General features: G+C 29.6%; 1 protein-coding gene across 1 annotated transcript; it reads right to left on the bottom strand.

The window, feature by feature from the left end:
- Positions 1–547: 547 nt before the first annotated feature.
- LOC132942048 (uncharacterized) lies at positions 548–11,954 on the bottom strand. Its single transcript, XM_061010338.1, has 7 exons — positions 11,796–11,954; positions 6,319–6,404; positions 5,109–5,309; positions 2,503–3,157; positions 1,653–1,990; positions 995–1,146; positions 548–911 (listed from the first exon to the last, which is right to left on the bottom strand). Exons 2-7 carry the CDS (start codon positions 6,400–6,402, stop codon positions 686–688), a joined length of 1,656 nt encoding a protein of 551 aa, XP_060866321.1. The 5' UTR covers positions 6,403–6,404; positions 11,796–11,954; the 3' UTR covers positions 548–685.
- Positions 11,955–14,172: the final 2,218 nt, after the last annotated feature.

The raw sequence follows: 14,172 nt of genomic DNA on the forward strand, positions 1-14,172 counted from the left end.
ATTTTAAAAAATGTCAATGTTAACAATTAAAAATGTAATTGAGTTAGGACCGTTAGCGTATCTATCTAGGACAATTTTTAATAGATATTTAGTATACACAATATATTATTTTCGTATTATTATATACATGTTGTATTGTGTATAAAACTTGGTCTCCGGTGGATTATTACGACCCGAAGAGGATCTATAGATGACCTGCAGGTGTCCAGGTTAAACGCTCGAGTGTTCTAATTGTAGAATAAATTTAAGACTAACTATAATTTGTTATAACCAATTATATAAAAACTGTTAAGAAAAAAATAATGTAAATTATTTACTCACGTAAAACCCCAACCGAACTGAAATCCTGCGTACGCTACTGCATATTATACCGATTGTATATTGTTGCATACAGCTTGCGTTTTGTCTAGCTTTTATTTATTCAGACAGTTGTGTAATAGATAATAATTGAAATAAATTTAAAAATTACACAAAGCTAAAGACTGCGGTTAAAACCTATAGCTCAACGATATCTGCACTGTGTGAAAAAAATATTCCACAGAAGAAATTTGTTCGAATCATAGATAATATATTATATACAAATAACAACAGTATATCTATTACAATGGAAAGTACATTAAAAAAAATAAAAAATCATAACACGTATACGTTTTCTAATGCTTATAAATACGTAATATTACTAGAGTCAACGGAAGTAGTCGTCGGAGTTGATATTTGGCACGTTTTGCCATATTTTGCGATCATGGTGTATCATGGTTATGACCGGTTCTAAGGAATCCTCAAAATTGGTATGATCGGGTAAAAACGAATTTTGTTCTTCGTAATTATTGAAGCCCGAATCGTTTGACCATCTCTTGTACGTGGGAAACATCATAGAAATTTCTAGCGAGTCGGGTGTCATTTGTAACGTCCTGAAAATTAAAAAAAAAATTGAATAAATAAATAAAATAATTTGACGAAGACAAAGTTTCGAATATTGTTCACAATATCTTACTCGTAAGCCGATGGCTCCAACGAATCATGGTACGCTGCGTTGTCAGCGTAACGCTTGACCGGCGAAGACGTGGAAATTATGGTCAACCGGCGAAAATGTTCGATAAGTTTTCCATGTGGAATAGGAACGTCATAAATCACTTCTTTAGAGCCCTAAAACCGATTATTTTTATTAAAAACTTTTTTAAATCACTCACATATATTATTTAGATAAAAAAGTTTTAATTTTTATAATATATGCATATAGATAATGAAATCTAATAATCCCTATATACATGAATAAACATAATGAACTTCTATATTATCGATGATGACGAATACATCAGTATTATGAAAATACGATAGTTTTCATGAGTCATATGAGTGTACTATGTACCCAATATAATATATTATATTACCAGTGGTACGCAACCTTTATTGATCCATTAATTTATTTCAATGAGACGACCCCCATAAACATCGAATTTAATAAATATGTATGTATGTATTCACTTATGAAACCACTCTTTCGTTTGGAATGCAATTTTTGGCGATCCTCTGTTAAAATTTCGCTACTCCCAGGTTGCACATCACTGCGTGTGTTACAAGTACCCATATACAGATATTTATTATTTCTATTTGTAAACATAATTCACGAGAACGTTAGGGTAAGTACTTACATCTTTAAAAACGTAAACACCATCTATTATTTGATATTGTTGCTTCTCGTCAAATAAAACGTTTTGTTTATGTTTGTTTTTTATGGGCAAAGGTGGCGGCTCGTCCTCCACATCAACTGATTGTTCAGTCCCATATTCGAGATTTAAATCTGATTCTGATTCACTCGTGAAAATTTTCATTTTACGATCGTTATTTACATATATTACATCCACGTTTGCTTCTTGATTATGATTATATTCTTCGTCTGTTGACATCGAAGCGATTTCTTCGTCTTTAGTAGTGTCATAATGAAGAGGTAACGCTGGAAGCTGTTTAGATTTTTCATCTTGTGTCATTGCTTAAAAACAAATAAACAAGTATTTTAATTAATATGCAATAAATCTATATTTTTTTAACTATTTAAAACAGCACGTCAATTTATGTTTTATATTTTTTAATAGTAATTAGTGCATTGAGCTGAATTAAAAAATTAATTTTATAAACATTCGGTTCTACATTCAACCAGTGGCGCCGAACACGGGTATAAAATGTGGAAAATTCCTCAGAACTATTTATGGTTGGGTCAGGTGAGTGGGTGGGTGATAATAAGTGATCAGTCATTAGTGGTATTTAAAATTTAAACATCATCATAATTTAACAATAATGGTAAGTGTAAAGAACAGGAAATAATAGTATGAGTATGGCGGGTCACCAGGTAGTATATCGCGCGATTATAATGCACTATTCGAGAGTAGCTAAACATTTTTTTTTAAGTAGGTAAGTCTGACACCAGATTTTTTTTCCCATAACATGAAATATAGATCGGCACTACTTCGTTCAACGACGTATTAAGCTATATATTAAACTTACGTTCCGGATAGTTTTGATTTGAGTTGTTTGGTTCAATTTCAACATAGTCATAATCGTCGGAATCGGAATCTTCGCGACGCCTCCCGAAAAACGATACCGACCTACTGATTCTTTTGGACACACAGTTATTCGTGCATTTATTTGACAACTGCCTCACGATATTGGGCATAAGTTCTCTACAGCTTTGCGATTTCGCCGGTTCGATCGGCGAACACTTTTCTTGTGGCTTGAAATAAATGCTTTCGTACGACAGACTTCTCGAGCGACACGATCCCTTGTCGCTCATCGGAGACGACCCAGCAATCGTCTCGGTGCGGACGAGGCCGTGGAGCTTCCGGTAGAAACTTATCCGATGGTCGGATTCGGATTTCCGCAATGCCGACGATTTCCTGTTGACGGCCATAATGTGACGAATGTCGTTCGGCTTATTGTGCTCTTCGAACGGTTGTCTTGCCGATCTGCTATATCGCAAGTGATTTTCGTTTATGACACTGTAGTTATTGGATTCGGGCTCGACCAAAGGTATTCGGTAGGATAACTGGTAGTTCGTTTCCATAATAGACGAATTTCGGTCTCTGATAAACGACATATTGTTATTTTTGGCATCCCGCAAAGCAGCAAACCATTCATCTAGGTCAGATTTTGATTTCGTTCTCTAAAAAAGAAAATTATAATAACAAATTAACGAATGTCGACCATTAAGATAACCCAATTATTATAATAATTTCTATAGAGGATATACTATAAATTAATTAATAATTATGTATATGATGCGTTCTTTCTAACCATGTTCCACTATAATATATAATAACAATATACCTCTATTACCATTATAGCTAACAAGCTCAATATACGTCATTACACGCTTGAACCTCGTCGAATTAGTGTAATTTACTTTAACTTTTGCAGTTTCATTTCACTATATAGTATCTATTACTTATATGCACATTCATCTATTCCACTCTGAGAAACACACGTTTAAAGCTATAAAAACCGTACGAAATCTAGTATTTTATTATAACACGTTAGAACATTTATATGAATTTCGTTTTATAAAATATAATTTTGCGATTATTATATTTTATACATATACTATCGTTTACTACTGTACTTTAATGAAGGCATATAGGCATTAGGCAGAGGCAAGTGCCTATATTTTTAAATGTGTATAGTGATAATATCAATTAAATTGAAAGTAACATCATAATTGTATATAATTATATTAAGATTTATTACGACACTGTACTAAGTATAAATTATATGCGCTACATTAAAATTTAAAACTACTTACATAAATATTCAGAATTCTAAAGATTCATTTAGGAAATAAAAACATTTAACCCTCCATAGTCATTATAATGACCATCCATGTACAAGCATCTAAATAATTTAGAAGGGTTCAGTGCAACAACCAGATAAGTCCACTTTTATCAATTGTTCAGGAGAAGCAAAACAAAATTCTTAATCTCATTTACCTTATGGGCGGGAAATAATTCTTTTTGAGATATCTTTGGAAATAAAAAAGCGATTTGTCCTATTGTTCTGCCAAAATATAGATATTTCTTCCATGAATAATATTCCATGAAAAACTCATTTTTAATAAAAATTGACTTGTCTGGTAGTTGCACTGAACCCTTTTTTTTTAGAAATTATTTCTATCTCTACAAAGCTCCATCACCATTCAAATCCTCAAATTTATTAAGACTGAAAAGAAAATGGTTCGAACGCCTTTTAAACTTATTATTTTAATACATAAATAAATTTTATTAAAAAAAAAAAATAATAATAAAACTCGAACTTGGATGACTATCTATATATAACTTACTATAATGATGTAATTACTTATGTAAGTATATATTATGATATTTGTAGAGTAATATCAATAATAATTTTTTCTAATCATGTAAACCTATAATATCATTTTTTTTCTCTGATCAAAGTAGATATTCTGATATTGTGTTAGGTACTTAATATAGATTGTAAATACAAATAAATAATTTAAACAATTACAGAAATTATATATTTTTTTAAATAAAATAAAAATAAAATCATCATTAATTTCTCTGTTTTTTTAATAAAGTTATAACTATGAAATTAAATTAGAATGTTTTTAAATTTCTAATTTTACCTTAAACTTAAGTTTTTGAGAGAAGCAATAACATTTTGAATATATAAGATCTTTTTCTTTAATTTGTAATAATTATATTCCATAATAAATAGTAATTTTGCCATCCATCATATGTCATCTATTATTGTACCCCTATAGTAATTTTTAATAAGACCACAAATAAATCTTGAAAGACGACAAAGAAATGTTATTTTCGGATTTAAGTTTTATTACACTTAGCTACTTTATGGTATCTACTTAATTCCATCGATAACTATATAGCTAATATATTATATTTATATATTTTAATTTAATAATATACTAAAATGAGGATACGAATATAGTTCATCAGAAAAATTTGAAATATCGTGTAATCTTGTACCTAGTATAATAAAAGGCTATAAGCTTTACATTTTTTTTTAGTTTTATATCAGATCAATGTTATAAAATGTATTATCTAAATCAAAATGAGTACTCAGTGACTAGTGACTATACTTACGAAGATTATAATTTGAGATCTAGTGACGATTTGCAGTTGACACGGACCCCGCGGTGCTATAGACAATGCGAGGCCCATATTGACTGAACCTCTGCAAGGTGACAAATGATGAGAGTACTCTAATTGAGTTTTAAAATACAACAACAGTTTGCCTTCAAGCACACACCATCTTTTTTTCCAACGACGTACGCCGACCACTCTCTGTAAAGTAAATTAAAGGTAAATAACATGTATAATATCAATAGGTATGTATAACGGGCATAGGCGCAAATAGCTGGAGGGGTAAATAACCCCCTCCCCCCAACGTATAGCCCCTCCGAAATAACTGGAAGATTTTCAAAATATTTAGACTAACTCTAAGTTATTTATATAACGAACCATTTTATTCAGTTCAAGTGTACTATACTCTAGCGTAACTGTAAATACAATATACCTACAATATTATAAAAGTTATTTTATAATAGGTATTATAATATATGTGATGATTTTTGAAAAATTATGTTCATCATACCGTATTACTAAAAAAAATAGATTAAACACTCTTCGCTCTTAGTTTTGCATATTATGCAATAATGGTTTATCCTTGAGTTAAATTTTAACACATCCATTACAATGACCTACTCATTGACGAGGTACACTTGAAACCTCCTATAATGTATGCAACAGCTATAGTATATGTTATAATATTCCCCAATGTTATTTTTGGTTTAATAATTTTTCACAAAATTAACGTACGGTTCATATTATTTAAAATTAATAACTATAGATAACTATAATAACTCAACAGTAAATAATCAAAAATAATTTTAATACATTTTAATTTTTTCAGAAAAATGCATATTATTATTTTATTTTATATTCGTATATTATATTGTATTTTTTTCACTATAAATTGTATTATATTTTAAAAATGCATGTTTTGAATATTTAAGATTACACTATTATTATTTATTAAAAATATATTTCAAACGCGCAGGCTTACTGAAAAGTACAGTATACATACACATGTGTGTGGTTAATCGTAGACTATATAATATAAAAACTATTATAATATTAATAACATGTTAATCATATTCAAAAGAAGACTTGATACGTTTCAAATCATGCTAGCTGTTGTTTGTAAAGCGTTAAATTTTAATACACTATATTATGATAAAAATATAAAATACACATAAAATAAATACTATAATACATCATTTATAATACTAACCATTCTACCCTTTTTTTCTAAATAACCAGCCATTTTGACAATCAGTTGCTTATCAGGCTTCTTATCTGCAATGTCCGGCTCCATATCTATAACAAACACGAAAAAGCGGTGAATAATTATAATATTATGATGACGAATACAGAATACGCATCCCATTATTACTCATTGGCCATTGGAATAAAATAAATGCAGAGCTGTTACTGTGACAAGAGCTGTCAATGTGTCATAAAGATTATTTTGATATTTTTTTTTCAAAAATATTTACCTCAGCGTCTTTGGATACATTTGACCATATTATTATATCTCTTACACATCAAATACGATTTCAATATACTTACAGCTATTATAGCACAATACGTTCTTACTACACTATACAACTCAATAAGAGAGAACATACAATAGAACGGGTCAGACTTAGGTAACCCTAATTTGGCGTCTCTTTGTTGAAAACTGCACCCGTTTACAAGTGGGTTCTTGTACTTTTCTGTTATACCAAGCCTCAAACCATTAATTCACTATTATACACACAACAGTATACAACGTCTACAGACTAAAATATTTAGGTATTATTTTTTTATCAAATAATGATAAATTAAGCTACGAAATTAAACTCTTAATTAAGCTCATATTTATCGTGGCCATGCCCATACGACTTTTTAGGCTATTGATCGTTGACACCAATTATTCTGTATCTTGTTTCCTTCGTATAGCTTAGGAAACATTAATTTAGAAGCCACCTACCGTAATTTTATTTCCGTCCATATATACCATAAAGAACTGTTAATCGAATTTTAATGGTTAAGACACTATGGGTACTGGTTCGGTTGAAATCTAACTATATTAAAACCAAATTAATGTTACATTTAACTACATCACAGTATGTGCTTACAGCTATTTATATTCAATAATTGTAATCAACAAAATTATGTCGATTACTATTCAAATCAAAAGTGAATATGCTTTTAAACTATAATACCAATATAATTCAATACATTTTAATGAAACTATAAAATTTAGAATTTCTCTTTGGCAAAATATTGTTACACATTATAGTCTTGTCCTTGTGCACATCATACTTAATGCTATATAATATCCGTTTTCTTTTCGAGACTTCAATTAATTACGGTCTGCTTAACACACTTCTTTAATGTGTACCCAGGCTAGATAGGTATAGTACCTAACTAGTTAGCCTACAAGTAGGTAAAATAAAATAATTCCTTACATTGAGCATCACGTGTTTTTCGCAGTTCCGCGATATAGTCGAGATATTATATTTATTGAAGAGTAAAAATTTCATTCTTTCAACAACAGTTTAGAAAAGTGGTAAACTAACACTTAACTCGCAAAGAGTGTCTTACTTCTATGTAACAAAACAATAAATATCAATTGCATTTCTCAACTATTTTGAAAACAGTGAAAATTACTTTTAAACGAAATTCTACTTGCAGATGAACGAGGATGATTTAATGACGATGGGGGTATCAATTATTCTATCCTATACTAAAAAGTACAATAAATTAATGAATTTTATACATTGTTATCCTCCCGCATAAACGCATAGTATAATTTAAACAATGTCGTTTATATGAACACCAATTTATACTAACTAGTTGCTGTAAATTGATCCTAATAAAGTATATATGATATACCTATATGCAGCGAAATCACAATGGTATTCGTGTTAATGCACTGTTCGCAACTACAGCTGTATGTATTAACCTCGGTATTAACCATACCTAAACATATGTACATTTATGAACATAAAAATCATATTAAGTGATTAATAAAATCCAAACAACCAGATTAAAATACAAAAAGGCAATCGATAACGTGACCGCGTTAATCGCTCGCGATATGCTCATATATGTGATTGAAAAATGCCAAATATGTGACTTTCTCAGTATGGGAATAATAACAATATTATGTTCTATAAATCTTGTATTTACTCATACATATTGTGTTACATTAAACACTTTCTAATTAAATTGACCAGTATAGATATGTACAAAACGAGAGATAAAGAAATTGCACTCAAGTCCTATTTTGTACAATACTATAAAATAGTATACATACATGTTCAAACACGGTCAACAATTCAATATAATGATGTAATGGACTTAAACGTGTCAACGTAAATGCCAGGTTAGTTATGAATGTGTGGTAAAGGGCTAATATTTTCATTAAATCGAATTATTAGATATAACACAATATTATACTAGATTAGGAGGCACATATTTGGTTAAACGTTTCAAATCAAATTAACGAATGTTATTCAAAACTAATGGTTATATTTTTATCTGCTCGATTATATTTTTTCCAGTATAGATTTCACATACACCCGATTTAATTGAACATTAACAATTATGAGTTATTATCTCATTATTTTTTACTGCTATCGTTATTATACTATAGATGTGGAGATACAATAACCATTTCAGTAATTTGTGTCCACCAAAAACCGTTGTATAATAAACTTTATTACTTTTCATTAGGTTTTACTGGTTTGAGTATTAACAACATTAAATGAGAATATCTTCATTTTTACTATCTTTAGTCCCAATTATATAAAATTATTGTTCTTTTACTTTGTTCTATACTTTGTGGAAATATAAAGTCACGACTATTTGAGGGAGAGAGGAATCCCTCAAGCGAAACCTTTTTTTTTACTTATGCTTTATAGTTTATACATAGTTATTATTCGGTATTCCTAATCACTTTACAATCTAACCGCATCTTTCACATGAATCATTTGTGAGGTATTCAATACTGTACCTATAACACATAACAATTATTATAATGAATAATAATAAAACGATTACAAAGAGTATTGCAGAACTACATAATAGAATAAAAAAAGATATCGCATTAACGGCAAAATGATAAATAACAATGAACAGGAAGAGCAAAACTATTGATTGGCTTTGGACATGGCATGTGATAGTGTGATGCCTGCTAACCTAAGCTCGTGTAGAATTATAGGCACATATGCGTATAGGTGCTATAGGTATTGGTGAACAAATTTAACCAAATTTCCTGCCTTATAACATGTAAAATACACGAATGATCCAAAAAAAATACTAACAGACAAAATTGCAGTCTATCTCTGATAAAAAAATAAAATAAAAATAGTTTCAAAAAAGTGAAATAAGTTTCTTTGTATAACTATTATTGAAATATTTAACCTGAAGCTTCTCAACAAAAATATAGTGGTCATAACAAAAACATTAGACATTGTAGTTCTTTCAACTTCTTTGAAATAAAAATTTAAGAACCCTGCAACTTAACGTAACCCCTATAAGGGTTCTTGTGCACAAGACGATGACTAACGTTTTCACGAACAATAAAATTGTAATATTATAAATGTTTACTTAATTATTTTCAACAAATACTTCAGTTAACCACACGTGCAATACCAATAATCTATTAAAATGCTATTTAAACAATAAATCCACACTGCTTAACTAATTTCAGTTCCTGTTAATTTTATACCTAAGTTATATTGTGCAATAATAATTATAATAATACGTATATTATATATTTACTAGTATTGTAAATCTAACGTCTGAATTTACCTATATACTTTATTTACATACAGTCAACACTCAACAGACATTTTATTTGCACTGTATGATCCAATTCATTAAATATTTAATTCAAATTTTATAAGTAAAAACTTAACAATGAAAAATAATATATTACCTACTGTTTGCTATCAGCATTATTATATTATGCAGTTAAATTTTGAATAGACTAATAAAAATGGTTATAAAACAATATACCGTATCCTATAATGTAGGGATATGCCAACAACGGTGGAAACCATTGAGAACATCATACACTATATAAATTAGTATTATGATTACCTATAAATAATTTCATTAATTTATAAAAACATAATTGTTTTCTTAGTTGTTCGTCCAAATAATAGGTGTATAGTGTATTCCAGCTAGATACCTATCAGCTAAATAGTCCTCAGAAATCCTTTTACAAAAATATAAAATAGACGTAATATTGGAACTAGTATTTATTATACTTGGGTCATTTTTAAAAATTGTTAATGTTGATAGATTAATGACTAAAATGTTCAAATCACCATAGCCCCCATAATATCTTATAAACCCATTATCGCGTTGACCTTTTATCCTTAGAACAAGTTAAATAACTCAAAACGTACTCATACGAATTTTGATTCTGATACGTTAAATTTTTCAGAATAATTATTCGCTAAATAATTTACAGTTAAAAGGGGAGGGGGATCCTCATTTTAAAAACAGAAGTTTGTATCTCCACAGGACACTCCTTAAGTAGTACAAAAAATCTCTAGAATTTGAAAATATGGTCTTTATGTATATTTAAAAATTTCAAAAATTTTAAATAACTGCATTATTGAAGAAAAAATGGGGTTAGCAACCTTGGTGAATTTATCGGTTAACTTGAAGCAAAATAATCATGCAAATCTTATGGTTTCTCTCCACTATAAATGGTTTGTATTTATTTTACCTAATGTATAAGCAAAGCGTAGTATACTAGTATTAATACATTTTTTAATATAAACAATCGTTAAATGTGTTCTATGATCTATTGAGCTATTGAACTTTGATGTATATAATATATGTGTAATGTATATGTTTTAGCATAGTTCCCACTACCTATATATATATTATTGTTTAAAATAAAAGGATCCCGAGAATAATAAATATTAGTATAAACATATTTTATTTAACTGTTGATTATGCATTTAAATATTATTCTAAAGTATTGAATTACAATATATAATATGCTTAACACAAGGTAAAATTAAATTAATAAAGAAAAATATGTTATTGTTGTTATCTTATTTAGTTATATTAAGTACACATGTAAAACAATAGATGAAAAAAAATGATTTCATAAATCCTGACTACGGAAGAAATAAGTCATATAATATTTCATTAATTATTTTAAAATTTGTCCATTGTCATGGAATTAATGAATTGCATTATTATTCGAGTTACTAACGCATTCACACTGAAATTCTAATAAAGTATACCTACTATTATAATATATTTAATTAAAATACTCAAATTGAAATCATTATACTTAGGTAAATAATATAGATTAACTTATTTAAAATATTTGTCATTAAGTATATTATTTAGACTTTTATAGTTCAGTTTTCAGAATTTAAAATAGTTTTTATACATATTTTTGTTTATTAAAATGATATCTATAATATGTTATACTAGAGAACAATAATTTTTTAGTGGAAAATAATAATTTATATATTTGCATTCCGTACCTACCTACAGATTTTCAATCGTAAACATGTTTCAAAATAAACTAAATAATTGTTATAATGATTCATTATAATATCGAAGGTATAATAAATAACTTAGGAGTACCTATACTATAATAATATGGAGTATAGATTTAAAAAAAATTAAAAATTGAAAAAATAATTAGTATGTATATTATTATAAACCATGATGTTTACTTACTGTTTTTAATTGTGGATCAGCACTAAACTTGGAGGAGACGAAACAGTTACTTGGAGAGCTCAGTGTAACACATGTAGCACGCACTCCCGCTTAGTTCACTATGAAACTCGTACAGAAACATGCACACATTTGATACTGGTGGCCGGTGCGGATCCGTACAAATCTGCGCTCTACCGGAACGTAATATTGCATTTGTAGCACTTTTATATACAATAATTTACTCCGTAATGAAACCAAGTTTTAAATTATTTAAATTTATTTTTTACCGACTTCGGTGTTAATATGCTACAATTACATCAAACGTAATAAATGATATATTTAATGACATGTTCAATAAGTTATAAGTTATAAGTTAATATAATAGTGTTAATCGTTATAGACATTGAGATTTGTATATATTATTTTTGTCTAAATACGTAACACAATAAGGTTAACGATAAAATATGTAATTTACTAAAACATAACAGTTTGTAATTATATCTGAAAGGGACTGTATTATAATATGATAATATTATTCAAATTTAATCGTTTTGAATAATTATTATTCATATCCACCTAGAAAATGAATAAATTTTACATAATCTATTTTGAAACCTTAATTTTGAATGAAATACTTATTACTCAAATTCTATATACACTATTATATACGTACCTACATGACAATATATATGCTATACATTTTCAATATTTAAAGTTATAAATTACATTCTTTTTATTTATTAAAGATTGAGTACCTAAACAATCATTCAGAAATTGTTATTCAAAATTAGTTAAAAATAAGAAATAAGAAATCTGTATTTTGATTCCTTTTTTAAAAGAAGGTTTTTCAAGTATAATTATAGTTCAAATATAATATTATATTAATATCACATGTATCTACATGAGCATTTTTAGTAAGTAATTGTGAAAATTACATTGGCATAAAATGTCAATTTAAATTTCAAATTTAGAATACAGACTGATTCTGAAAGCTGAACAATTCACCAGTAACAATAGAACAATATTACTAATTTAATATAATTGACTAGATAAAACATTAAACAGTCGTCGGCTTTGTACTATACATTTGATATAATGTACAAATGACTATTTTTGGTAAGTACCTAATGTAATATTTAATTAGTATCCGATGCTGTGTTACAGTAAATATCTAAAGACAAATTTGAAGCGAAATAAATACACAAAAATCCTATTCCATTGACCTCAATGGCCGAATCTTAGGCTTACGTTCAATAGATCGAAAAATTACAGTGAAAAAATTATGTTGATACACAAAATTATTATGCGTTCCTCCCGAGTGGATTTAACAGGCATATAATAACTAGTTTTATAAATTACTTACACAGCGTAGTGTATAATATGCATTACTGATGATTCAACAGAAACGTCCATAGTATTATTATCCATGTTTTTGTACATCAACAGTTTGATTGGGGTAATTTTATACTATAAAAGTAATGTTGTAAGACAGATGTGATTCTTATAATTTCACGTTAGCAGCAGATGACGCAATCAAATCTAATAACGACGACGACCACACTGGCACACCACTGGTTTTTTTCTTACCTTCCTTTAGGGTAAAATATTATGTAAGTATATAGTTTCCAGTTGGTATTAAATTTCAAATAAAACATGTCATTTTTTAGAATTTTTTCGTGTAGTCCTTTTTCATATTCGACTAATTACTTTATGTATATATAATAGGTTTAATCCTTATTGGTCGGCAGAGTCCTACCCCCACCTCCACGTGGTGCCGACTGGAAACGGAATTCCGGTTCCGGCCAACGGGGGAGGCACAGAAGGCAAACTGTATAAAACCGAACACCGGCGGGTCAACACCAGCGACCAGAGAGGGCCAACATCGCCCTCCAACCACCGACAACAGACCGAAGGCTCGAAGCACAGACGACCGGGAAGGTTAGACGGGGACCCAGGGGTTAGTAAACTCAGCGCCCCAGTATCATCATCCGAAACTGCCCTGACCTAACCAGCGGAGGCGTGCGCCGGGGCATTAGTAGGACGCCCGCAGCACGATTCGTCACCGTCCGGGCGATCGCGATTGATGAGAAAGGGCGCTAGTCAGAACGCCTCAAGAAACCGCCGACCGGTCAGTCTACGCACCGAGCAGCACGAAAGATCTACGAACGGAGGAAACAGAAGAAAAACTGACCAAACCATCACCGGCGAGACGCGAACTCCAAAACAAAGGAAGGAGAACCGCGAGGCACGAGACTCGAGGCCGACTGGCTAACAAGCCGGGCCGGGAAGACCACGAACGTGACTTCGAGACTGGCGGGCAGCAAAGCCGGGTCGAGAAGTCAACAAATGCAACCAGCGGGCCTTAAGCCAACAACGTTATTTCATTAAAATGTAAAAA

This window comes from Metopolophium dirhodum, chromosome 3, assembly GCF_019925205.1.
Source record: "Metopolophium dirhodum isolate CAU chromosome 3, ASM1992520v1, whole genome shotgun sequence".
Classification (NCBI taxonomy): Eukaryota; Metazoa; Arthropoda; class Insecta; order Hemiptera; family Aphididae; genus Metopolophium; species Metopolophium dirhodum.

Coding starts and splice junctions, on each gene's coding strand:
- LOC132942048 (XM_061010338.1), bottom strand. CDS start 6,402: ATGGAGCCGGACATTGCAGATAAGAAGCCTGATAAGCAACTGATTGTC. Junction 5,310..6,318: donor TAGAAAAAAAGGGTAGAATG/GTTAGTATTATA, acceptor TTTACTTTACAG/AGAGTGGTCGGCGTACGTCG. Junction 3,158..5,108: donor GATCTCAAATTATAATCTTC/GTAAGTATAGTC, acceptor TTTCTTTTTTAG/AGAACGAAATCAAAATCTGA.